Raw genomic sequence first — 23453 nt, forward strand, 5'->3', positions numbered from 1 at the left:
TCATGCCACCCGCCGCCGGGCACCTCTGGGCATGGATGTTCTCCCTGCCGCAAAACCCGCCCGATGCCGCCGCGCTGGGCAGGAGCCCCGGGACGGAGATGGAGGAGGTGAGGAAGGGGGGGGACAGCAGAGTGAGGGGTCCTGGGGACAGCAGGGGACAGCAGGGGACAGCCAGGGTGGCAGCAGGGGTGGCAGAGAGCCAGGGTGGGCACAGAGCGGCGTTTGCACCCGGGGTGGCAGCAGGGTGGGCACGGGGGTGGGTGAGGGCAGAATTTACAGCCAGAGCGGGCTCAGGGTGACCTCAGGGTGGGTTCAGCGTTACGAGGGTGGTTTGGAGCCAGGGTGGGCTCAGAATTTGCAGCAGGGTGGGCACAGAGCTGGGTTTGCAGCCAGGATGGGAGCAGGAGGGGAACTGAGGTGGGTGAGGGCAGAATTTACAGCCAGGGTGGGCTCAGGGCGGTTTGGAGCCAGGATTGGCAGCAGGGTGGGCACAGAGCGGGGTTTGTAGCCAGGGTGGGCTCAGGGTGGGCACAGAGCGGGGTTTGTAGCCAGGGTGGGCTCAGGGTGGGCACAGGGTGAGCTCAGGGTGGTCACAGAGCTGGGTTTGTAGCCTGGGTGGCAGCAGGGTGGGCACGGGGGTGAATGAGGGCAGAATTTACAGCCAGAGTGGGCTCAGGGGTGCGAGGGTGGTTTGGAGCCAGGATTTGCAGCCAGGGTGGGCACAGAGCGGGGTTTGCAGCCAGGGTGGGAGCAGGGATGGGAGAGAACCAGGGTGGGCTCAGGGTGGGCACAGAGCTGCGTTTGCAGCCAGGATGGGAACTGAGGTGGGTGAGGGCAGAATTTACAGCCAGAGTGGGCTCAGGGTGGGCTCGGGGTGGTTTGGAGCCAGGATTTGCGGCAGGGTGGGCACCGAGCGGGCACAGGGCAGGTTTGCAGCGGGTGTCACCACAGGGTTCTGCCGGGGACGGGGACACGGGGCTTGGTTCCAACCGGGAATGGACAGGGGGGCTCTGTTTGAAGCCAGGAGTGGACAGGGGGGTCCATGTCCAGCCAGAGTGGACACCAGGAATCCGTCTCTGTCCGGGAGTGGACACGGGGAGGGTCCATGGTCCACCCAGGAGTGGACGCGGAGGGGGTCCATCTCCATCCGGGGGGGCACGCGGGGAGGTCCCTTTGAAACCAGGAGTGGACACGGGGTGTCCATGTTCAGTCAGGGGTGGAAACGGGGTGTCCTTCTCCATCCGGGGGTCACACTGGGGGTGTCCATCTCCATCCGGGGGTCACACTGGGGGTGTCCATCTCCATCCCGGGGTCACAGGGGGTGTCCATCTCCATCCGGGGGTCACACTGGGGGGTCCATCTCCATCCGGGAGGGGTCCATCTCCATCCGGGGGTCACACTGGGGGGATCCATGTCCATCCGGGGGTCACACTGGGGGGTCCATCTCCATCCCGGGGTCACACTGGGGGGTCCATCTCCATCCCGGGGTCACAGGGGGTGTCCATCTCCATCCCGGGGTGTCCATCTCCATCCTGGGGGGTCCATCTCCATCCGGGGGTCACACTGTGGGGTCCATCTCCATCCGGGGGGGGGGTCCATCTCCATCCGGGGGTCACACTGGGGGTTCCATCTCCATCGCGGGGTCCCCCGGGGGTGCGGCGCGGGGCCGCCAGGGGGCGCGGTGGCGGCGGGCGGCGCGGGGCGCTCCAGTGGCGCAATCGGTCAGCGCGCGGTACTTATAGGGCGGTACACGAGCGATGCCGAGGTTGTGAGTTCGAGCCTCACCTGGAGCAGGACTTTTGTAGGGGCTTCGCGCCCTGTATTGCCCCCCCCCCCCCCCCCCGCCCCGCCGCTGGGTTTCCTTTTCCCGAGATAAAAATCTTGGAAAGCGCTGAGGATGGAGCTTCCAGGCTATCAGAGCGCTTGGCCCACTAAAATCTCCCCACACCTTAAACAGACGGGGTTTTGCGCCGTTTCCCGTCTCGGGTCAGGCAGTGAATGGGGTGGGGGATGAGGTGCGCCCACCCTGATGTACCATGTCCCCTCTCCTCCGCAGGTGACCCCGTGCAGCCCCGCCACCCCCTGCGCCCAGGGGCATTTCTGTGACGAGCACTTCGGGCTGTGCCTGCCCACGCGGCCCGAGGGCCACTACTGTCGCCACGACCCCCACTGCGCCCCCGGGCTGGTCTGCATGTTCGGCAAGTGCCAGCAGCCCGCGGCCCCCGGGCAGGACGGTGAGTGGGGGGCTGGCACGGGGGGACACGCTCTGAGAGCTTGGGGGGATGCGGTGCTAAACCAGGGGGTGATGCGGGTCCCCCTAATGCCACTTTCTGTGCCACCAGGAGCGCGGTGCCAGCGGGACGAGGAGTGCGGGGCCCGGCGGCTGCTGTGCCCGCCAGCACGGGGAGCGGGTGTGCCAACGGCGCCTCGGCACTGGCCCAGAGCTGCCACGTCCCCCCCCGGGGGTCTGGCCTTCAGCATCAACCAGGTGTGCCCATGCCAGGCCGGGCTGGTGTGCCGACCCTCGGTGCCCTCCAGAGAGTGAGTACGGGGCGTGCCGGGCCGGGCGGGGGGCGTGGGGGTGACAGGGCTGGGGTGTCACCGATGTCCGAGGTGTCACCGATGTCACTGATGTGTGCTCTGTCGCAGGAGAGCGTTCGAGTACCGGCCGGAGAAGAGCGAGTGGCGGTGCCGGCAGCCTGAGCGCCCGCGGTGTAATTTATTATCTGTAAATATCGCGACCACAGCGTGTCCCGAGCCGGCCCAGCGCCGATAAACCCATCCCCAGGAGGGGGGGGGGCTGGAGCCCCCGACCCCCGCGTGATCCTCGCTCCTTCCTCTTCCTCAGAGCCGGGCGGGTCCTGGCTCCATCCTCACTGCAGAGCTGTGCCCGGTCCAGCCGCGGCGACCGCAGCCCCTTCATGTCCCCCTGTGTCCCTCTCTGTCCCCCTGTGTCCCTCTGTATCCCCCAGTGTCCCCTCGTGTCCCCCAGTGTCCCCTCGTGTCCCCAGCAGGCTCAGGCAGGGGGGACAGGTCTCACCGAAATGTTTATTACAAAGAACCAAGCGAGCGGGGCGAGTCCCCCCGACCCACACACACACACACACACACACAAATCAACGAGAATAAATAAATAAAATACATTTTTTTTTTTGTCGGGTCTTTTAAATTAAAAGTTGGTGGAGTGACATAAATTACGGGACGTCCCTCTGCCCCGCCGCCCGGGTTTTTGGCCGCTGGGGCAGGGGGGGCTCAAAGCACTTGGCAGGCAGTGACACCGAGTCCCCCCACCCCCTCGAAAATAAGGGGGAAACTGAGGCACACGTGGGTGGCGGCTTGGCAGCGGCAGAGCTGGGTGCCCCCAAGCCCCCCGGACCCGGGCTGGTGGTCTGGTGAAGGCAGTGACCCCGGGGACCCCCAAAAATGGGGGTGGGGGGCAAGGGGCTGCCCCCAAAGTGGGACAAGCCCCGTCCCCGCGGTGAGGGCCGGACACGGGGGTGTCCCCAGGGCCACCCTGGTGTGGTCACCCCGAAGAGCTGGGGGGGGGGGGGGGCACAGGGGATGCCCCGGGGCGGGCACAGGACAAGGCAGTGCCCCGGGGTGCGGGGACACGGACAGAGGCTCACGGACAGACGGACAGACGGACACGGCTGGACAGGGCGAGCGTGGACAGGCACGGCGGGGAGGGGGGTATGAACGGGAAGGGAGGGGGGTCGGGGCCTGGCAGTGCCAGGACAGCGGGACCCCCCCACAGGCCAGGGCTGGGCAGCTGTTAGCACAGGTTAGACCCCCAAAACTGGCATCAGATTCACCCCCCCACCCCCCAATTCAGGGCAGAGCCCCTCCAAGGCAAACACATGCAGACCCCCACATCCCCACACCTCGGGGGGGCGCAGCGGGGACCCCCCCCAGAGCCCTGCAGACACACGCATGCACCCCCCGGGCAGGGCAGGGGGCTGGGGGGCAGTGCCAGGCACTGCCAGGCTGGGGGGGCAGCTGGCGGGGACCCCCCCCACGGGCACGGCCAGCTCCGGGCACCCCGCAGCCGAAGAGCACCATGGAGAAGCGGGGGGCAGGGCTGGGGAGGGGGGCACGGCCCCAACCCCGCGCCGGGGGCACGGGGACACGCCGGGTCCCCTTTGGTCACTCGCTGTCCCTGCTGGAGATGCTGGGGGGCTGCGGCAGGGGGAGACCCCCAGGGCACGGCTGGCCGGGGCACAAAGGGGGGGGGCACAAAGGGCCCGCACCCCAAAACCAGCGCCGCCCGCACCCCCTCATCCTAACGCACGTAAACGTCCCGGCCCCAGCCCTCTCCGTCGCTCTGGCCCAGCGGCTCCTGGCCCTTGGCTCGGTCCCAGGAGCCGGGCGGGGGCTGCGGGCCGGCCCCGGGGGTGCCCGGCGGCTCCTCCTCGACGGGATCCATCTCGATGTCCATGCAGCACGAATCGCCGGGCTCCGAAGTCCCGGCTGCCCGGAGCCCTCCGTGTCGAAGGTGTCCTGGCGGGCCAGGCCGCGGGGACCCGGCCGGGAGGGCGGCGGGGGGACCCTGCCCTGCCCGCGGCCCCCCGACTCCTGCCGGGGGCGCGGCCGTGCTCCCCCTCCGGGTGCGGAGCCTGGGTGCGAGAAGCGAGCACACCATGCGGGGATGGACGGGCTGGGGGCGCTCCGGGTTAGTGGGGGGTTAGTGGGGGGACACACGCTCCTGGCCAGCCTCTGGTGGGTGACACGGTGGCAGCGGGGCTGGGGATGGGGAGGGGGAGCGGCACCAGCAAGGCAGGCGCGCCGGGGAGATTTAGCGACACAAAACACAGGACACGTGTCCCCTCTCTGTCCCCTCTCTGTCCCCAGCCCTGGGATGGGGCTGTGCCCCCCAGCCAACCCACCCAGGACACCCCCAAACTGTCACCCCCACCCAGAGGTGTGGGAATGGGGTCTGGCAGCCCCAGGAAGGCACAGGGTGGGTCTCGAAAGGGGCAGATCCTGGGGATCCCAATCCCCTGGGCAGCTCCAGGAGGAGACACAGATTCCCAGCAGCCCCCAGATGTGGGGCTGGCAGCAATCCCAGGCAGGGAGAGATGCCCAGGATGGCCCCAATCCATCCAGGAACAGGAGCAGCTCCCTGGGGTGACCCCAATCCCAGAACAGTCCCCTGCAGTAGCCCTGGGTGGGCACAGGTTCCCAAAGGAACAATCCCAGGGCTGGTCCCACTCCTGGGGGGCTCTGCTTCCCCATGGGGACCCCAATGCCATGGGCTGCCACATCCCAGGGTGCCCAGGGCGGGTGACCCCACACCTTGGGATCACGGTCCCATCTCGATGGGGTGACCCTAACCCTGGGGTGGCCTCAATGCCAGGGTGGAGAGCCTGACCCCAGGACAGGTGACCCCAGGGACAATCCCACAGTTGTGGGGGGCCACATTCCCCTGATCCCAGGACAGGTGACCCCAGGGATGGTCCCACAGCTGGAAAGGGCCACAGTCCCTGAGGTCACCCTGATCCCAGGACCAGGGACAACCCCACACCTGGGAGTCCCATGGAGTCACCCTGATCCCAGGACAGGTGACATCAGGGACAATCCCACAGTTGTGGGGGGGCCACATTCCCCTCAGGTCACCCTGATCCCAGGTGACCTCAGGGACAATCCCACACCTGGAAATGGTCACATTCCCCTGAGGTCACCCTAATCCCAGAACCAGGGACAATCCCACACCTGGGGAGGACCACAGTCCCCTGAGGTGACCCTGATCCCAGGACAGGTAACCCCAGGGATGGTCCCACACCTGGAAAGGGTCAAATTTCCCTGAGGTGACCTTGATCCCAGGACAGGTGACTTCAGGGACAATCCCACACCTGGGGAGGACCATAGTCCCATGGAGTCAGCCTGATCCCAGGTGACCTCAGGGACAATCCCACAGTTGTGGGGGCCCACATTCTCCTGAGGTGACCTTGATCCCAGGACATGTGACCCTCAGGGACAATCCCACACCTCTGGGGAGGCTGTGACTCCCTGGGCTGTCCTGATCCCAGGACAGGTGACCTCAGGGACAATCCCACACCTGGAGAGGACCACAGTCCCCTGAGGTGACTAGGATCCCAGGACAGGTGACCCCAGGGATGGTCCCACACCTGGAAAGGGTCACATTTCCCTGAGGTGACCTTGATTCCAGGACAGGTGACCTCAGGGACAATCCCACACCTGGGGAGGACCATAGTCCCATGAAGTCACCCTGATCCCAGGTGACCCCAGGGACAATCCCACACCTGGAGAGGACCACAGTCCCCTGAGGTGACTAGGATCCCAGGACAGGTGACCCCAGGGACAATCCCACACCTGCGGGGCACTGTCACTCCCCAGGCCGTCCCCAATCCCAGGCATCTCCCGATGCCTCTGGGTGTCCCCGCTGTCCCGCGCCCCCAACGTCCCCCGATGTCCCCCAGCGTCCCTGCCGCCGCCTCACAGCGCGTGCTCCTCCAGGGGGGCTCCGGGGGGGGCTGGGGGTGGCCTGGCGGCCCAAGGAGGTTGAGGTTCCTGCGCAGGGAGGTGAGCACCTGTACCTGGAGGTTGGAGACGGGCGCGGGGCTGCGCGGCCAGCGCAGGCCGTGGCCATGGTGCGGCTCAGCAGCGGGTTCGGGGGGTTGCTGCTGGGCGGGTGCGTGGCCTTCCAGTAGGCCTCCAGGTACTCGGCCAGGTGCTCGCACGCCTCCTCCAGCTGGTTCTCGTCCAGAACGATGTCGAACATCTCCTGCGGGAGGGACCCGTGCCGGCTGGGGCGGGGCGGGGACAGCGGGCAGGGCGGGGACAGTGGGACAGAGCCTATGGGACAGGGTGGGGACAATGGGATGGGGGCGGGTACCTAGATGTGGGGCAGAACCTGTGGGACAGAGCCTATGGGACAGGGGGGGACAGTGGGACAAGAAGGGGTACCTGGCAATGGGGTAGAGCCTACAGGACAGGGTGGGGACAGTGGGACAGAGCCTACAGGACACGGTGGGACAGTGGGACAAGGAAGGGCAGCTGGATATGGGGCAGACCCCATGAGACAGGATGGGGACAATGGGACAGAGCGGGGACAATGGGACAAGGTGGGGACAATGGTACAGGGAGGGGACAATGGGACAGGGTGGGGACAATAGGACAGAGCCTATGGGACAGGGAGGGGACAATGGCACAGGGAGTGGTACCTGGATGTGGGGCAGAACCTGTGGGACAGGGTGGAACCTTATGGGACAGGGTGGGGACAATGGGACAGGGAAGGGCAGGTGGATATGGGGCAGAACCTATGGGACAGGGTGGGGACAATGGGACAGGGAGGGGACAATGGGACAGAGTGGGGCAGGTGGATATGGGGTGGGAATAATGGGACAAGGTGGATGGAGCCTTATGGGACAGGATGGGGACAATGGGACAGGGAGGGGTACCTGGACATGGGGCAGAGCCTATGGGACAGGGTGGGGACAATGGGACAGGATGGGGACAATGGGACAGGGAGGGGTACCTGGACATGGGGCAGAACCTATGGGACAGGGTGGGGACAATGGGACAGGATGGGGACAATGGGACAGGGAGGGGTACCTGGACACGGGGCAGAACCTATGGGATAGAGAGAGGACAATGGGACAGGAGGGACAGCTGGACATGGGGCTGAGCCTATGGGACAGGTCAGGGACAACGGGACAGGACGGACAGGGCGGGGCAGCTCAGGGTGGGGTCAGTCTGTGTGGCACCGCGGTGACCAGGGCACACTCACAGGTGGGCACTGTGCCAGCTTGTCCGAGGCCACCATCTGCACGTTGAGGTGCTTGGCCTGGGACTTCCCCCTGGACTTGACCAACCTCTGCAGCACCTGGGCACGAGGGGACAGCACAGGGTGGCCGTGGGGACACTGCCAGGCGTCCCAGGCATGGCAGGGAGGGGCTGGCACTGCCCCCAGCGCCCACACCCACCTTGGGGGAGGTGATTTTGATGTAGACGATGATGGGGGCCAGCGAGGTCTTGGCCAGCTGCGCTGGGTGGTTGATGGTGTCGGCGTCCAGGGCCACCAACTGCAGCGTCCGCGCCAGCTCGAAAATGCGCTCGGTCTCACTCTGCACCTCGGCTGGCAGGGGACAGGGGACAGTGAGCGAGGGCAGGGACACGCGGGGACAATGTGGGGAGGGGCAGGGGACACAGGGACAGCGCAGGTTGAGCTTTGTTCTGACTTCGAGGCAGTTGAAAAATTTTATATTCAGCCTCATGTGAAAGGTGGGACAATACAAGCGCTATAACTGATGTTAGCACAGTTAGAAGTTAAATTATTTAGCTGTTTATTAACTATTTCCTAATATTTAGGAAATTTGTTAACTATTTCCTAATATTTATTAACTAATTCCTAATATTAGGAAATGTATTAACTGTTTCCTAATTTATTAACGATTTCTTAATTACAATACACTATAAGTGTTGCTTGGCCTATTAATTTTTGCCACATTTTGCTGCAAATGTCTTAAAGGCAATAATTTAGAATTACCATTTGTGGGTTCTAATATAAAATATCTTTCATTAAAATACGTACATTCTATATATCTCTAAAGATATACAAAATATATATATTCACCTGGGGGTGAGCCAGGGAAAAATTCTAAAGATATATAGAATACATATACATTTATTCATATTTATACCTATATATTCATATAAATGTATATTCATATAGAAATATATATATATATTAGAATATATATACACATATATATAAAAATATATTCATGTCTATATATTGATATATATTCAATATAGATACATATAGATATATATTCATTAAAAATATATAGAGATATAGACATATAGAGATATATAGAGATATATAGATATATTAATATATATCCTATATATATAGATATCAGTATATATCAATATATATAAATATAAATATATCAATATATAACTATATATTCATATAGATATAAGCATATATATATGAATATATATTAATTATATATCTATATACCTATATATAAATATAACTATATATAGTGTCTATATATATCCATATATATCTATATATTGATATATATTTATATATATCAATATATAAATATATTATATATATTATATATTATATATTTATATATACTTATATAAATATATATATTTATATAAGTATATATTATACTTATATATTTATATAATATTATATATTATATATTGTATATTTATATATACAAATATATATATAAATATCAATCTATTTATATATCTAGATACATACTGATCTATATTGAATATATATTCAATATAGATATATATAAATAAAATCTATCTATATATCTATATATTATATGTATATATTCTGTGAAGGTATAGATATATAACTATATATAATATATAGTTATATATAAATATATAAATATAGATATATATTTAAAAATAGATATAGATATAGATATAGATATAGATATAGATATTGATATTGATATTGATATATACATATCTATATATAGATATACTATACATAAAATCTATATATATCTATATATCTATATATATTATATGTATATACTCTCTATAGATATAGATATATAACAATATATAAAAGTAAATATATAGATGAATATATAAAAATATATATTTATATATAAATATAGAGAGAGAGATATATATTTAAAATATATATAGATATATATAGATATAGATAGATATGCATATCTATATATAGATATATTTAATACAGATATATTTATATATATTCATATTTCTCAGCAGTATCTATTCTTTTTCTAAGGCCACCTCCTAAGTGCCACAGCATGGGGACAGCAGCAGGACAGGGTCTGTCCCATGGCTCGGCCACCTCGGTGTCACCAGCACAGCCCCCAAACCACACACACACACACACACAGATGCCACCAAGGTGTCCCCAACCCTCAGGTTGTGTCCCTGAGGCCACCTTGGGGGGGGACAGGGGGGTCCCTGTACGTACCCAAGACATCTGTGTCGGGAGCAGGGGAGGAAGGAGGCAGCACGGAGGGAGGAGGAGCCCAGAGAAAAGAGAAATAAATGGGAACAGAAAAACACAATGGAGATGATGGAGGAGGAGGATGATGATGATGAGGAGGAGGAGGATGATCATGGGGAGGAGGAGGATGGGGAGGAAGAGAAGGAGAAGGAGAAGGAGAAGGAGAAGGAGAAGGAGAAGGAGAAGGAGAAGGAGAAGGAGAAGGAGAAGGAGAAGGAGAAGGAGAAGGAGAAGGAGAAGGAGAAGGAGAAGGAGAAGGAGAAGGAGAAGGAGAAGGAGAAGGAGAAGGAGAAGGAGAAGGAGAAGGAGAAGGAGAAGGAGAAGGAGAAGGAGAAGGAGGGGGCTCAGGGGTCCTTGGCCATGTCCCCTCCTCACTGGAGGAGGAGGAAGGAGGAGGAAGAAAAGGAGGAGGAGGAAGGAGGATGGGGAGGAGGAGGAGGAGGAGGAGAAGGAGAGGGAGGAAGGAGGAGGAAGAGAAGAAGGAGATGGGGTCAGGGGTTCTTGGCCATGTCCCCCCTCACTAGAGGAGGAGAAGGAGGAAGGAGGAGGAAGAGGATGAGGAGGAGGAGGATGGGGAGAATGGGAAGAAGGAAGAGAAGGAGGAGGAGGTAGAGGATGGCGAGGAGGAAGATGATGATGATGATGATGGGGAGGAGGAGGAGGAGCACAGGGTCAGTCACCCCCACCCCCAGGAGCGGGATGAGCCCCCCGAGTTGGGTTGGGGTGATACAGATGGAGGCTTGGAGGTGGGGGGGTCCCGCGGATTGGGGGGGATTTTAGGGGTTCCAGGGGATTTTAGGGGTTCCAGGGGGTGTTTTGGGGGGTTCCAGGGGATTTTAGGGGTTCCAGGGGGTGTTTCTGGGGGTTCCAGGGGGTGGTTTTGGGGGTTCCAGGGGGTGTTTTTGGGGTTCCAGGGGATTTTAGGGGTTCCAGGGGATTTTAGGGGTTCCAGGGGGTGGTTTTGGGGGTTCCAGGGGGTGGTTTTGGGGTGCCACGGGGGGCGGTACCCAGGCTGGAGCGGGTGCTGGAGCGCTCGATGATGGTGTGCTTGCTGGGGTTGTTGAGCACGGAGCGCTTGGCCAGGGAGATGTCGGCTGTGACCCGCGTGATGGAGATCCTGGGGACACAGAGGGGACAGCCCGCAGCCACGGTCACCCCACAGACACCCCCGGGACCCCACTGTCATCCCACAGCCACCCCCGGGACCCCAATGCCACCAATGACACCCCACAGACACACCCAGGACCCCAATGTCACCAATGACACCCCTGGGACCCCAGTGCCACCAATGACACCCCAGAGCCACCCCGGGATCCCAATGCCACCAATGACACCCCACAGACACCCCTGGGACCCCAATGTCACCCCACAGCCACCCCCGGGACCCCAGTGCCACCAATGACACCCCTGGGACCCCAGTGCCACCAATGGCACCCCAGAGCCACCCCCATGACCCCAATGCCACCAATGACACCCCTGGGACCCCAGTGTCACCAATGCCACCCCACAGCCACCCCCGGGACCCCAATGCCACCAATGACACCCCTGGGACCCCAGTGCCACCAATGACACCCCACAGACACCCCTGGGACCCCAGTGCCACCAATGGCACCCCCCCCAACAACAGACACCCCCATGACCCCAATGTCACCAATGACACCCCACAGCCAGCCCCGGGATTCCAATGTCACCAATGACACCCCACAGACACCCCTGGGTCCCCAATGTCACCAATGACACCCCATAGCCACCCCCATGACCCCACTGTCACCCCCACAGCCACCCCCATGACCCCAATGTCACCAATGACACCCCACAGCCACCCCCGGGACCCCAATGTCACCAATGACACCCCACAGCCAGCCCCGGGATTCCAATGTCACCAATGACACCCCATAGCCACCCCCATGACCCCACTGTCACCCCACAGCCACCCCCATGACCCCAATGCCACCAATGACACCCCACAGCCACCCCTGGGACCCCAATGTCACCAATGACACCCCACAGCCAGCCCCGGGATTCCAATGTCACCAATGACACCCCATAGCCACCCCCATGACCCCACTGTCACCCCACAGCCACCCCCATGACCCCAATGCCACCAATGACACCCCACAGCCACCCCTGGGACCCCAATGTCACCAATGACACCCCACAGCCACCCCTGGGACCTCAATGTCACCAATGACACCCCACAGACACCCCCAGGACCCCAATGTCATCCCACAGCCAGCCCTGGGACCCCAGTGCCACCCCCAGACCCCACTGTCACCCCACACCTGGCTCCTCTATGGGTTTAGGGGTCCCCTTGTGGATTTAGGGGTGGGTTCGAGTTCCCCACATGGATTTAGGGGTTCCTCTGTGGGTTCTTCATGGGTTTATGGGTCTCCCTCACATGAGTTTAGAGGTCCCTCTATGGGTTTTGGGGTTCCCTTGTGGGTTCAGGGGTCCCTCTATGGGTTTAAGTGCCCCCAGATGGATTTAGGGGTCCTTGTATGGGTTTAGGGGCTCCTTCAGGGGTCCCTTTGTGGGTTTAGGTGCCCCCACATGGATTTAGGGGTTCCACTATGGGTTCTTCATGGGTTTAGAGGTCTCCCTCCCACGAATTTAGGGGTCCCTCTATGGTGTTAGGGGTCCCTCCATGGGTTTAGGGGTTCCCTTGTGGTTTTAGGGGCCCCCACATGGATTTAGGGGTCCCTTTATGGGGTTAGGGTTACTCTATGGGGTTATGGGTCCCCACTTGGATTTAGGGGTCCCTCTATGGGTTCAGGGTCCCCTCTATGGGTTCAGGAGTTCCTCTATGGGTTTTGGGGTCCCCTCGTGGATTTAGGGGTCCCTCTGTGGGTTCAGGGGTGGATTTAGGGGTTGCCTCAGGGATTTTGGGGTCCCTCAGGGTTCAGGGGTCCCCTATGGGTTTAAGTGCCCCACCTGGATTTAGGGGTCCTTCTATGGGTTTAGGGGCTCCCTCAGGGGTTCAGGGGTCCCTTTGTGGGTTTAGGTGCCCCCCACATGGATTTAGGGGTCCCTCGATGGGTTCAGGGGTCCCCTCGTGGGTTTAAGGGTCCCCTCTATGGGTTCAGGAGTTCCTCTATGGGTTTAGGGGCTCCCTCAGGGGTTCAGGGGTCCCTTTGTGGGTTTAGGTGCCCCCACATGGATTTAGGGGTCCCTCTATGGGTTCATGGGTCCCTCTATGGGTTCAGGGGTCCCCTCGTGGGTTTAGGGGTCCCTCTGTGGGTTCAGGGGTGGATTCAGGGGTTGCCTCAGGGATTTTGGGGGTCCCCTCAGGGATTTCGGGGTCCCATGCCCCCCTCACCGGCCATCGAAGCGATGCTTGAGGAAGTCGAACAGCGCCTTCTGCATCATGTCCGTCACCTGGGGAGGGACACAGGGACGGCAGGGACAGCAGGGACACAGGGACAATGCAGGGCTGGGGTCCCCCCGAGCCCCCCGAGCGCCCCCCAGCCCCTGCTCACCTCGTAGCCCTTCAGGGAGGGCCCCACGAGGACGATGGGGCGCATGGAGGGCACCACGTCGTACGGGGGCACGTGCTCGGTCTGGGGACACAGCCGGCGGTCACCGGGGCGCGAGGGGACAGGGACACCCCCGGCGGCGGCTCCGGGGTGTTTGGGGGGGCTGCAAGCAGGGGGGGCCTCCCTCCATCCCCCCCCTCCCTGGTGCCACTCACCGACTTCTGCTTCTGCTTGGCTGCGGTCCGGGGGCAGAGACACACAGCAAAGGCAAAGGCAAAGGCATGCGTGTTATTGGGGACGTGGGGACACGGGGGGACGGCCAGGGACACGTGTGTGACCCTCCAGGGGTGAGGCAGGGACACGCGTGTGACCTGCAGGGTGACCTAGTGACAGGTGTATGACCCAGGGACCTGGCCGTCACACCCTTGGGGGTGACCCAGGAACACATGCGTGACACAGGGACATGGCTGTGACCCTTCAGGGTGACCCAGTGACACGTGTGACCTGCACGGTGACCCAGGACACATGTGTGACCTCTGGGGTGAGCCAGGGACACAAGTGTGACCGCCCAGGATGACTCAGGGACACACACGTGTGACCTGCAGGGTGACCCAGGGACACCTGTGTGACACAAGGACACGTCTGTGACCTTCCAGGGGTGACCCAGTGACACGTGTGTGACCCCCAGGGGTGAGCCAGTGACACATGTGTGACCTGGAGAGTGACCTAGTGACACCTGTGTGACCCAGGGACACCTGTGTGACACAAGGACACGTCTGTGACCTTCCAGGGGTGACCCAGTGACACGTGTGTGACCCCCAGGGGTGAGCCAGTGACACATGTGTGACCTGGAGAGTGACCTAGTGACACCTGTGTGACCAGGGACACCTGTGTGACCCAGGGACACCTGTGTGACCCCCCACCAAGGGTGACCCAGTGACACGTGTGTGACCCAGAGGTGCCCAGGTGACACGTGTGTGACCCAAGGGGTGCTCTGGTGACACGTGTGTGACCGGGGGGCCCTGGGGACAGTTGACACAGCAGCATTGTCCCCTCTGGGGTAGCTCTGGGTGCCAGGGGGGCTCTGCAGGCCTGCAGACCCCCCCATCCCGTGTAGTGGTAGCGCCCAAACCCTCCAGGTTATGGCCGGTTTGGGGGGGGGAGGAATGGTCCATTCTCAGCCGCGGGGGGGTAACACACCGGCCGTGCTGGAACACACCATGCGCACACTGCGGGGGGGGCAACCGGGAGGGGGGGGCACGGGCTGGTCCATTCCATGGACGGGGGGGATCACAGCCACGGGCTGGTCCATTCCACAGTCCATGGGGGGGGGGCAGCCATGGATTGATCCATTCCATGGATGGGGAGGGGGGGGGTCAGCCATGGACTGATCCATCCCATTGACAATGCAGGGGAGGGTCAGCCATGGACTGATCCATCCCATTGACAATGCGGGGGGGGGGGGGTCAGCCATGGACTGATCCATCCCATTGACAACATGGGGGGGGGGTCAGCCATGGACTGATCCATCCCATTGACAATGCAGGGGGAGGGTCAGCCATGGACTGATCCATCTTATTGACAACATGGGGGGGGGTCAGCCATGGACTGATCCATGCTATGGACCACGGGGGGGGGAACACAGCCACGGACTGATCCATCCCAGTGTCAGCAGGAGGAGCCAGCCCCGCACTGTCCCCGCTGCAGGGCTCACCCCGTGCTGCAGCCCTGGGGCCCCCCAGCCCCTTGGGGTGCCCCCAGCCCCTCGGGGTGCCCCCAGCCCCCCGGCAGTGTTAGGGCAGGCAGCGGGTGCGGCAGGCGGGACCCGCGGGCTCCGTTACCTTCCTAAAGAAGGGGATGCGCTTGCTGTGGGCGGGGGGGGTGGTGACACTGCTCACGCTACTCTTAGGGGAGCGCTGCGCCTCCAGGGCCTCCTCCTCCTCCTCCTCTAACTCATCGGCCTCAAAGGCAAAGCTGGCCGTGTCCAGGCCACCTGGGGGCCGCGGGGACGGCGCGGGGGGAGAGAAGAAGAGCGACAATGGCCATGGAGAACGCAGGAAATGGAGATGGGGATGCTGCGAGAGGAGATGGGGGCGCCCTGCCTGCACCCGTGGGGAGCTGGGGAGGGACCCCCAGGCTGGAGCTGCCTTTGGGGGGGATGTGGGGGGACCCCCAGGACACTCTTACCGCTGGCGGGGGGCGTGGGGCGGCGTGTCCCTGTCACCACATCGCCCAGGCTGGAGCTGGAGTTGTCACCCGATTTGCTGCGTGGGAGAAGCACGGGGAGAGGGAGAGAGAACGCTGAGGGCGGGATGGGGAAGGTACAGGGAGAGATGTGCGTGTGTGGGGGGGAAACATCGGCGTGAGCCCCCACCTGGAGCTCAGGCGGCTCTGCCTCATCTTCTGCTCCTGCAGCAGCCTCATGTTCTCCAGCTTGACGGGGCTGGGGATGAAGCCAACCTCGCAGCCCTCCTTCACCAGCCGCCCGATCCACCAGTCATTGTTGTATTTCTGCACACAGCGCGGGGGGGGGGGGAGGAAAAAAACCACAAAAACGCCTTAAAAACCCCACAAAGGCCCACCCCAGTGCTGTCCCCGCTCCCCTCTGGGGTGTCCCACCTCCTTGATGTGCAGGAAGTCCTTGGGCTCGAAGCAGATGGCCATGCCCTGCACGGGCACGTCGTCCCCGGCCGAGGGGTTGTAGCCCACGTTGGTGCGCACGGCGAACGCCACCGGCTTGGTCTGCGTGGGAGATGGATGGAGAGGGATGGGCAGCTCCTCCCGGCTCAAAACGGGGAGATGGAACCCCAAAATGGGGAGATTTCACCCCAAAACGGGGAGATTCCAGCCCAAAATGGGGAGATTCCAGCCTAAAATGGGGAGATTCCAGCCCAAAACGGCGAGATTCCAGCCCAAAACGGGGAGATTCCAGCCCAAAACGGCGAGATTCCAGCCCAAAACGGGGAGATTCCAGCCCAAAATGGGGAGATTCCAGCCCAAAATGGGGAGATTCCACCCCAAAACGGCGAGATTCCAGCCCAAAATGGGGAGATTCCAGCCCAAAATGGGGAGAGATTCCAGCCCAAAACGGCGAGATTCCAGCCCAAAATGGGGAGATTCCAGCCTAAAATGGGGAGATTCCAGCCCAAAATGGGGAGATTCCAGCCCAAAATGGGGAGATTCCAGCCCAAAATGGGGAGATTTCACCCCAAAACGGGGAGATTCCAGCCCAAAACGGGGAGATTCCAGCCCAAAACGGCGAGATTCCAGCCTAAAATGGGGAGAGATTCCAGCCCAAAATGGGGAGATTCCAGCCCAAAACGGCGAGATTCCAGCCCAAAATGGGGAGATTCCAGCCCAAAATGGGGAGATTCCAGCCCAAAATGGGGAGATCCCACCCTCTGCCACCCCACAATGGGAAGAAGCCACCCCAAAAAGGGGAGATTCCAACTTCTGCCACCCAAACAGGGCTGGGGGTACCAGGGGGTCCCTGTGCCAGGGCTGGGGGGCACTGGGGGTCCCTGTGCCTGAACTGGGGGGCACCGGGGGTCCAGGTGCCAGGGCTGGGGGGCACTGGGGGTCCCTGTGCCAGGGCTGGGGGTACCAGGGGGTCCCTGTGCCTGAACTGGGGGGCACTGGGGGTCCCTGTGCCTGAACTGGGGGGCACTGGGGGTCCCTGTGCCAGGGCTGGGGGTACCAGGGGGTCCCTGTGCCTGAACTGGGGGGCACTGGGGGTCCCTGTGCCAGGGCTGGGGGGGCACTGGGGGTCCCTGTGCCAGGGCTGGGGGTACCAGGGGGTCCCTGTGCCTGAACTGGGGGTACCAGGGGGACCCTGTGCCAGGGCTGGGGGTACCAGGGGGTCCCTGTGCCTGAACTGGGGGTACCAGGGGGTCCCTGTGCCAGGGCTGGGGGGCACTGGGGGTCCCTGTGCCAGGGCTGGGGGTACCAGGGGGTCCCTGTGCCAGGGCTAGGGGAGCACTGGGGGTCCCTGTGCCTGAACTGGGGGGCACTGGGGGTCCCTGTGCCAGGGCTGGGGGTACCAGGGGGTCCCTGTGCCAGGGCTGGGGGTCCATCCCGGCTCTCCCACCTTGGCTTTCTCCAGCTGGGCCATGGCCTGGCGCTCGGCCTCCCTGCGCAGCGCCTCCCTGTCCTCCTCCAGCGACACATCCGAGTCCGAGGGGCGGCTGGTGTAGGACTCGGCCGAGCCCTGCGCGGTGGGGAGGGGGCTCAGCCCGGCCTGTGCCCCCCAGGGCAGAGAGCCCGGCCCCCATGGCGGCCCTCTGACGGTGCTGCACGCTCTCACTGTGCCGGTGCCCAGCGCTGCGGGCACTGGGAGCCACCCTGTCCTGCCTGGGGCCATCTCAGAACTACCGTGGTCCTGCCCGGAGCCACCCCGTGCCACCTGGGGCCACCCCCGGGGCTGCCCGGTGCCACCTTGGTACCACCCTGATCCTGCCTAGAGCCACCCCGGTGCCACCCTGGTCCTGCTTGGTGCCACCCGGTGCTGCCCATAGCCCCCAGTGCCACCCCAGTGCTGCCCAGAGCCACCGGGTCCTGCCTGGAGCCACCCCAGTGCTGCCTGGTGCCATCCTGGTGCCACCTGGTCCTGCCTGGAGCCACCTGGTCCTGCTTAGAGCCACCCTAGTGCTGCCTGGTGCCATCCTGGTGCCACCCTGGTCCTGCTCGGTGCCACCCAGTGCTGCCCTGGTCCTGCTCAGTGCCACCTGGTGCCACCTGGAGCCACCCCAGGGCTGCCTGGAGCCACCTCAGAGCCACCAGGTCCTGCCTGGAGCCACCCTAGTGCTGCCTGGTGCCATCCTGGTGCCACCCTGGTCCTGCTCAGTGCCACCCCAGTGCTGCCCTGGTCCTGCTCAGTGCCACCTGGTGCCACCTGGAGCCACCCCAGTGCTGCCTGGTGCCACTCTGGTGCCACCCTGGTCCTGCTCGGTGCCACCCCAGTGCTGCCCTGGTCTTGCTCAGTGCCACCTGGTGCCACCTGGAGCCACCCCGGGGCTGCCTGGAGCCACCTCAGAGCCACCAGGTCCTGCCTGGAGCCACCCCAGTGCTGCCTGGTGCCATCCTGGTCCTGCTTGTGCCACCTGGTGCTGCCCTGGTCCTGCTCAGTGCCACCTGGTGCCACCCCAGGGCTGCCTGGTGCCACTCTGGTGCCACCCTGGTCCTGCTCGGTGCCACCCGGTGCCACCCTGGTCCTGCTCAGTGCCACCCCAGTGCTGCCCTGGTCCTGCTCAGTGCCACCTGGTGCCACCTGGAGCCACCCCAGTGCTGCCTGGTGCCACTCTGGTGCCACCCTGGTCCTGCTCGGTGCCACCCCAGTGCTGCCCTGGTCTTGCTCAGTGCCACCTGGTGCCACCTGGAGCCACCCCGGGGCTGCCTGGAGCCACCTCAGAGCCACCAGGTCCTGCCTGGAGCCACCCCAGTGCTGCCTGGTGCCATCCTGGTCCTGCTTGTGCCACCTGGTGCTGCCCTGGTCCTGCTCAGTGCCACCTGGTGCCACCCCAGGGCTGCCTGGTGCCACTCTGGTGCCACCCTGGTCCTGCTCGGTGCCACCCGGTGCTGCCCTGGTCCTGCTCAGTGCCACCTGGTGCCACCCCAGGGCTGCCTGGAGCCACCTCAGAGTCACCTGGTCCTGCCCAAAGCCACCCTGGTACCACCTTGATCCTGCTTAGAGCCATCCCGTAGCCCCCCCAGTGCCACTCCGGTGCCACCCCGGTGCCACCACAGTGGCAGGGTCACGGCAGGAGAGGGACACACACACACACACACACACATGGCAGCTGTCACCACCGCTCCGGGAATGTGACACCGACACCGGCCCCGCTCCCGTCCCGCTGCCCGGGGCCTCTGCAGAGCCGGGAGGGGACGAGGGGACCCCCCCCCCTCCCCAGAATGTCCCCCCAGAATGTCCCCCCCAGAATGTCCCCCCCAGAATGTCCCCCCAGAATGTCCCCCCCAGAATGTCCCCCCAGAATGTCCCCCCCAGAATGTCCCCCCCAGAATGTCCCCCCAGAATATCCCCCCAGAATGTCCCCCCCAGAATGTCCCCCCCAGAATGTCCCCCCCAGAATGTCCCCCCAGAATGTCCCCCCCAATGTCCCCCCAGAATGTCCCCCCAGAATGTCCCCCCAGAATGTCCCCCCAGAATATCCCCCCAGAATGTCCCCCCAGAATATCCCCCCAGAATGTCCCCCCCAGAATGTCCCCCCAGAATGTCCCCCCCAGAATGTCCCCCCCAGAATGTCCCCCCAGAATGTCCCCCCCAGAATATCCCCCCAGAATATCCCCCCCAGAATGTCCCCCTCAATGTCCCCCCAGAATGTCCCCCCCAGAATGTCCCCCCCAGAATGTCCCCCCCAGAATGTCCCCCCAGAATGTCCCCCCAGAATATCCCCCCAGAATGTCCCCCCCAGAATGTCCCCCCCAGAATGTCCCCCCAGAATATCCCCCCAGAATGTCCCCCCCAGAATGTCCCCCCCAGAATGTCCCCCTCAATGTCCCCCCCAGAATGTCCCCCCAGAATGTCCCCCCAGAATATCCCCCCAGAATGTCCCCCCAGAATGTCCCCCCAGAATGTCCCCCCCAGAATGTCCCCCCAGAATGTCCCCCCCAGAATGTCCCCCCAGAATGTCCCCCTCAATGTCCCCCCCAGAATGTCCCCCTCAATGTCCCCAGCGCTGTCCCCAGGTGTGGGACTGAGCGCTCTGTGGGTATCGGGGACCCCCTGCTCCCCCCCAGCCCCACAGGGACACCCCGGGGACGCGGTGGGTGACACATGGGACCCCCCATACCATCCCTACACCCCCCTTGGGACCCCCCATCCCCCCCCAAGCCTGATTTATCCCTTTGGGGGTCACCCCAAATTTGGGGGTCACCTCGGGGTGGGGCACCCCTCCCCAAAAGCCACATTGGGGACACCCCCCACCCTCCTGCCCCACAGAGGGGACACTGGGGGGGTCACCCCGCCACACAGACCCCCCCAAAACTCGCAGAGGAGCTGAGGGGGGGGCTCGGGGGGTCCTGAGGAGGGAGGGGGTCGCTCACTGCGACAGCGGGGACACCCCAGGGACGTGGTGGGTGACACATGGGACCCCCCCCCCCCCCCAAACCCTGATTTGTCCCTTTGGGGGATTTGGGGGTCACCCCTTTGCCCTGCCCAGGGTGGGGCACCCCTCCCCAAACCCCACACTGGGGACACCCCTGCCCCACAGAGGGGACACTGGGGGGGTCACCGCGCCTCACAGCCCCCCCAAAACTCTCAGAGGAGCTGAGGGGGGGCTCGGGGGGTGCTGGGGGCCGCAGTTTTGGGGCGGGGGTCGCTCACCGGGACAGCCGGGGGGTCTTTGCCGGGGACCTCCATGGTGGCGGGGCCGGGCAGGGCTGGCCAGGGGGGCTCAGGTTTCACCCGGGTAAATTTAGCCCGGGCCAGAGGGTGGGGGCTCAAACGGGGGGGGGGGGGGCCCGGCCAAGCCCCAATTTTGGGCTGTGCCCACCCCACCCCCCAAAAATAAAGGGGCTGCGATTTGAGGGGGGGACGGAATTGAGGGGAGCGGAGGGCCTGGCTTGGTGCGAGCCCCCCTCACTTCTCGGGGTACAAAGGAGAGCTGGGACCGCCCAAAAAAGCACCGGGACCCCCCAAGAAAAGCTCCGGGACCCCAAAAAAAAGCCCCGGGACCCCCCAAAAAGCAGCAAGAGCCCCCCGCACCTGCCGCACGAAGCTGTTGGAGGTGGTGTCCGAGGAGGTGCTGCCGTCCGAGCGCTTGAAGCGGCTCTTGCGCCTGCTGTACTTGCCCTGGGGACAGCGGAGGGGGCGACACGGGAGGGCTGGACCCCTCCCCAAAAAAAAAAATCCCCCCAAAATTCGGGGGGCAGCTCTGCACCCCCCCAGCCGCTCCAATCCCTTCCACCCCCGCTCTGCAGCTGGACCCCATTGGGGGGCTCGGGAAGGGGATGGGGGCGCCCATTCCCCTTTATTTTTTTTTTTTGGGGGGGGGGGGGGGGCTGTGACCCCAAACCCGCTCAGGCCCCGCCGTGTTGGGGTTGGGGTCGCAGCCCCCCCCCCCCCCAGATTCCAGCTGCCCCCCCCCCCCCCCCCAAATTCCAGTTTCCCCCCCCCCCCCAGTATGGACACCCACCCCCACGGGACCCCCCCTCAATCTGGGGGTGTCCCCCCCACGCCTTTTGGGGGGGGGGGGTAAAATGCTGGGGGAGATATTGGGGTGTCACCCCCCCCATCCCACAATGTCCCCAAGGGACAACTGGGCCCAGCTGCTGCCACCCCTGGGGGTGCTGGGGGGGTCCCCATGGTTGGTATTTGTGGGGACAGGACCCCCCCCCCACCACCCCAAAAAATGTCGCCTTACCCCAAAAACTGTCACCTTACCCCAAAATCTATCACATCCCCCCAAAATCTGTCACCCCCAAAAGCACACAGAGAGTGGGGGTCTCTCCCCAGCGCCCCCCACCCCTCTGGCCCCACCGAGGGGACTGTCCCTGTCCCCCCCACCCCAAAACCAGAGGGGACAAACGGAGGGAAGGGGATGGGGCGGGGGAGGGGGGGGGAGCACCCCAAGAGTTTTCCTAATTCCCAAAACTTTCCCTTTTTCCCAACACCCCGCCCCCTCCCCAAAAACATAAACCCAAACCTGTCAAATTACGGGGGCACCATGGATCTGGGGTCTCCCCCTTTATTTTTGGGTGCTAGGACCCCAAACAGGGTGCTAGCACCCCATAACCAACGCAGGAATTTAGGGGGCAAGGACTGAACCCCATCTCCCACCCCCCCAAATTCCACGGGATGCTGCCGCCCCCACCGTGCCCAAAACACCCCCGAACCTCTTAAATTACTGAGGCGCCATGGATTTGGGGTCTCCCCCTTTATTTTTGGGTGCTGGGACCCCAAACAGGGTGCTAGCACCCCATAACCAACGCAGGAATTTAGGGGGAAAGGCCTGAACCCCGAATTCCAAGAGGGCGAAATTCCACGGGATGCTCCCGCCCCCACCGTGCCCAAAAACACCCCCAAACCTCTCAAATTACGGGGGCGCCGTGAATTTGGGGTCTCCCCTTTTATTTTGGGGTGCTAGGACCCCAAACAGGGTGCTAGCACCCCATAACCAATGTAGGGATTTGGGGGATTGAACTAAACCCCATCTCCCACCCCCCAAATTCCACGGGATGCTCCCGCCCCCACCGTGCCCAAAAACACCCCCAAACCTCTCAAATTACGGGGGTACCGTGAATTTGGGGTCTCCCCTTTTATTTTGGGGTGCTAGCACCCCATAACCAACGTAGGGATTCGGGGGGAAGGACTGAACCCCATCTCCCACCCCCCCCCCAAATTCCAAGGGGGCGCAATTCCACGGGATGCTCCCGCCCCCACCGTGCCATGGCGGGGGTGTGGGGGGTGTGGGCGATGCTGTCACCCCAAAAAAAGCCCCGGGGGTGTCACCTGGAGGGCGGCGTTGTCCAAGACGTCCATCTGGATGTCCTGCGTGGAGCTGTAAGGGGTCCGGGCCATGCCGCCTTCCCGCACCATGGGAGCGCCGCGCTGGCCGCGATTTATTTTTTATTTTTTATTTTTTGGGGAGGTGGGGGGGGATTTTTTTGGGGGGTGTTTTTTTTGGGGATGGGTGGGAGGGAAGGGAAGGAGGGAAGGAGGGAAGGAGGGAAGGAGGGGAGGGAAGCGCGCACACGGCACACACACGGAGGAAGATGATGACGATGAAGCTCAGGCCTGGCCCCCGCGGTGACGGAGGAGGAGGAGGAGGAGGAAGGAGGAGAGGGATGGGCGGCCGCTCCCGCACCGCTTTGCCGGGGGGATGGGGGGTGCGGGAATGCGCCCCCCACCCCATAAAGGGGGTGCCCCCCAATCCCCGCCCCCTTCGCCGGGCGGGGGTGGAGGGGGTCGGAGCATCCCCGAATTTTGGAGGGGGGTTTTTTTTTGGGGGGGGGGTCCAGCGCTCCCCCTCTCG

The 23453-nt window shown here is 61.7% G+C and overlaps 1 protein-coding gene and 1 non-coding gene across 2 annotated transcripts; one reads left to right on the forward strand and one right to left on the reverse strand.

Moving 5' to 3' along the window:
• The first annotated feature begins 1703 nt into the window (after window positions 1-1703).
• TRNAI-UAU (transfer RNA isoleucine (anticodon UAU)) lies at window positions 1704-1793 on the forward strand. Its single transcript is given in 2 exon segments — window positions 1704-1741; window positions 1758-1793. It is a non-coding gene; the product is annotated as a tRNA-Ile (tRNA).
• Window positions 1794-3134: 1341 nt separating this feature from the next.
• Window positions 3135-23123, reverse strand: CACNB1 (calcium voltage-gated channel auxiliary subunit beta 1). The gene is given in 17 exon segments (XM_059489109.1): window positions 3135-4470; window positions 4473-4572; window positions 4575-4613; window positions 6555-6584; window positions 6587-6742; window positions 7748-7843; window positions 7944-8095; window positions 10999-11108; window positions 13308-13366; window positions 13468-13548; window positions 13680-13699; window positions 15652-15728; window positions 15839-15975; window positions 16084-16206; window positions 17552-17671; window positions 21185-21271; window positions 22931-23123. Coding segments are annotated over 17 exon segments (1665 nt in total). The 5' UTR covers window positions 23018-23123; the 3' UTR covers window positions 3135-4279.
• Between the last annotated feature and the right edge of the window lie 330 nt (window positions 23124-23453).

The sequence above is a fragment of the Ammospiza nelsoni genome, chromosome 26 (genome assembly GCF_027579445.1).
Source record: "Ammospiza nelsoni isolate bAmmNel1 chromosome 26, bAmmNel1.pri, whole genome shotgun sequence".
Lineage (NCBI taxonomy): Eukaryota > Metazoa > Chordata > Aves > Passeriformes > Passerellidae > Ammospiza > Ammospiza nelsoni.